The sequence below is a fragment of the Fulmarus glacialis genome, unplaced genomic scaffold (genome assembly GCF_000690835.1).
Source record: "Fulmarus glacialis isolate BGI_N327 unplaced genomic scaffold, ASM69083v1 scaffold16911, whole genome shotgun sequence".
Lineage (NCBI taxonomy): Eukaryota > Metazoa > Chordata > Aves > Procellariiformes > Procellariidae > Fulmarus > Fulmarus glacialis.
The window spans coordinates 25651-28574 of record NW_009194891.1 but is presented as its reverse complement, the minus strand read 5'-3'; the positions used below and the strand labels follow the sequence as shown (position 1 = coordinate 28574).

Sequence of the window (2924 nt, the reverse complement as noted above, 5' to 3'; positions counted from 1 at the left end):
TAAAGTTGTTACTTTTTCCTCAAACAAGGCAAAACCTGAAATTCCCCGCGTGTCCCCGTGGCGGTGGGAGCGAGGTCGGTCGCAGTGCGCGGTGGAAGGGGACGCGTGGCCGCCTGCTCGGCGGCACGGCGCCCCTCGGCGTGGGTGGCCCTCGAGGTTTCGCCCCGGATCGCGTGCTGGTTTAAATGTCCTTTCTGGTTTAAAGCTCATCTCTGAACTAAATTTTTACTTCTTTACGCATTTACATTGAGGAAGGAGTTAACTAATTATGTGTTTCTCTTTTGACTTTTTTTTTTTTTAAGCTAAAAGAGTGTCATCATGATTCTGACCCAGATTCTGCGACTTTCTTCCGTTTTTCGCTCCGCTGTTTCCATTCACTTGCGCAGAAACATAGGGCTTTCTGCTATTGTCTTTAATAAGACCAAAGAGCTCGATCCAGTTCAGAAACTCTTCTTGGACAAGATCAGAGAATACAACACAAAGAGCAAGTGAGTAAAGGAAATTATTTTAGGGCTGATGGTAAAAGGGGGAAAAACATTGATTTTGACGAATGCTAAAATATGCTAGCTTTGTAGGTTAGTCTCTAAATACTTACGTTATGCTTTCCTGCAACACTTATTGATAGTGTCACAAGTGAGAAGGCTTATTCTTGCGTACCTGACACAAAATGTCCATTCTTTCCTCTCTAAGAAAAAAAAAAAAAAAAAAAGTAAAGCTGATGTCATTCTTCTTGGGCAGTTAAGGCACTCAGTTAAGTTTTTTTGCATACTATGTGAACATACCATCATGGTAATTTTTACCCATCTATGTGCTCTGTAAATGGGGGGGGGGGAGCACCCCTTTTTTTTGTCTGGGGAAAACGGCTATCCTTCAGCCTTGTTTCAGAAGCTGAATGGAAATAGCCTCCAAAAGCAATTGAGAATTAATGGAACTGTGAGGCTGATCCATTAAACATCATGGAATCTTAGATTCTTGTAATGTTTGAATGAAGCACTTAACAGGAAACTAAAACTATAGTAAATCTATGTAGTTTATTTTGGGAATTATTCTTCGGAATGAAATAAGCCACTGCTTAGTTCTAGTGGAGGAAGATGTCTGTTTCCACACCTACAAACTAGCCTGTGTAAGGAGGCATATTTTTGGTGGCTTTACCAATCATAAATGATATCTGTGTTGGTACATCTGAGCACTGATAATCTAAAGAGTTACTATTTTAATTATTTTATATTTGTATCCCAAGAAATTCCTGTCTGAATCGATATGAATGCAAGGTGCCCTGTCTCTTGGGTTTTTTGCTTGCTCAGTATTCAAAACATGTTCTCTTTGCAAGAACAGTTAAGCTTTACTAACCAAGATCCCCAATTCAGAAATAGCAGAGGTACAAATCACAATTTTGTTAGGAAATCACACCTGGAACAAGTGAAACTAAGAGTGCTGAAAGCCTGGATACTCAGTGTAGTTTTATGTCTCAAAAGGCTACCTCTGTAGCTTGGATTTTCATCACCCATTGTAGAAAGTCTGTACTTTACCCTGAGAACCTTGTTTATGTGTAAGGTAAGTAGGCCCTAAAGTGTGTCATATCTTGACTTTCGGAAATATTTTAAATGGTTTGCTTTAGTTGGTTGTCAGAAAGGTTTTTAATTCATAAATGGCCATGAAAGTGTAGAACTTCCATAAGAAACTTCAGAACTGAACTGTTAATCAGAACTTTTAATGTTTTTTAGGCAAGCTGGAGGGCCTGTTGATGCAGGCCCCGAGTTTCAGAAAGACATGAATGAATCCCTTGCTAGACTTCAACGGGCGTACGGTGAGGGAGATCTAACCAAGTTTCCAGAATTTAAATTTGAGGGTGAGTTAACAGTCTTACTGAATTTCTAATTGCACGTAAGGACATGTTCACTGACTGGTTTTCTTAATTAATTCCCATTTAGTTTTTATTTGGACCATTAATTTCATGTAAGATGCCCTCAGTGAATCTCCTTACTTTTGCACAGTTCACATTCAATTCTGTCTAATTCCTTTTTTTGATTAGTTGCTTTTTCCAGTAGAGATGTGTGCTTGGTTATACTGATGCTTAACAAAACTTGCAGTCAGATCAGGCTATCTTAATTACCCTTTACAGACCCTAAAGAAATAGCCCAAACAGAAATAGCCCAGGGCCTATTGTTATATTTGGTTCTCATCTTCCCAAAGAGGTCAGCAGGCTATAATTTGAAAACCAGTTGTCTATGTCATCCAAACTGCAATTTGTAAATTTTGTAAGCTCATCTGGAAAGTGATTTCAGAAAATGAATATAGAACTTAGTTACTTATGATTACTTTGTGACTAAATTATATTAAACCTTTTTCTTCAGTTATTTGGATATGACTTCTGTTTAACTGCTCTAAGCTTGTGTTAGCATGTTTTCATACTACCCAGATCGATTATGACAAGAAGAATGCTTGTGATGATTGGTTTATCAAGAATGCAAGAGTGCAAAGAAACTGCACAGACTCTGTCTGCCTTAGGATATAAAGGCAACAGTTTTTTTGCGGACAGGGTCCTTTCTATAGTTCTTTGTTTCTTTTGCTTGCTTATGTAAGTACAACTCAAAGTCTTCATTACTCACAAGCAGTTTTAGCTAAAGTCAGGTTTTGCGGGGGGTAGGCTGTCTTCCTCATAAGCTGTAAGGAGCTGGTAGCTGGGATTCAGCAGTCTTTTGAACGTGCCAGTGTATTTGGTTTACGTGGGGGGCTGCAGGGGTGGCCTCTGTCAGGAGAGGCCAGGGGGTGTCATCGGGCAGAGCCCGTTCCATCCAGCTCCAAAAGGGACCCACTGTAGGACACAGCTGAGCCAGTCGGCAATGTTGGTGGTGCCTCTGTGACAACATATTTAAAAAAGGGTGAAAAACGCTGTCTCTGTTCTCAGCCCTCCTGTGGAGGGA

General features: G+C 40.1%; 1 protein-coding gene across 1 annotated transcript in view; it reads left to right on the top strand.

Moving 5' to 3' along the window:
* Positions 1 to 309: 309 nt before the first annotated feature.
* Positions 310 to 2924, top strand: part of ATP5J (ATP synthase, H+ transporting, mitochondrial Fo complex, subunit F6) — a 3875-nt gene continuing 1260 nt past the window's right edge. The window contains exons 1-2 of the mRNA XM_009587927.1: positions 310 to 488; positions 1725 to 1849. Of these exons, the coding sequence (XP_009586222.1) occupies positions 319 to 488; positions 1725 to 1849 (295 nt within the window). The 5' untranslated portion in view covers positions 310 to 318. The remainder of the gene's footprint in view (positions 489 to 1724; positions 1850 to 2924) is intronic.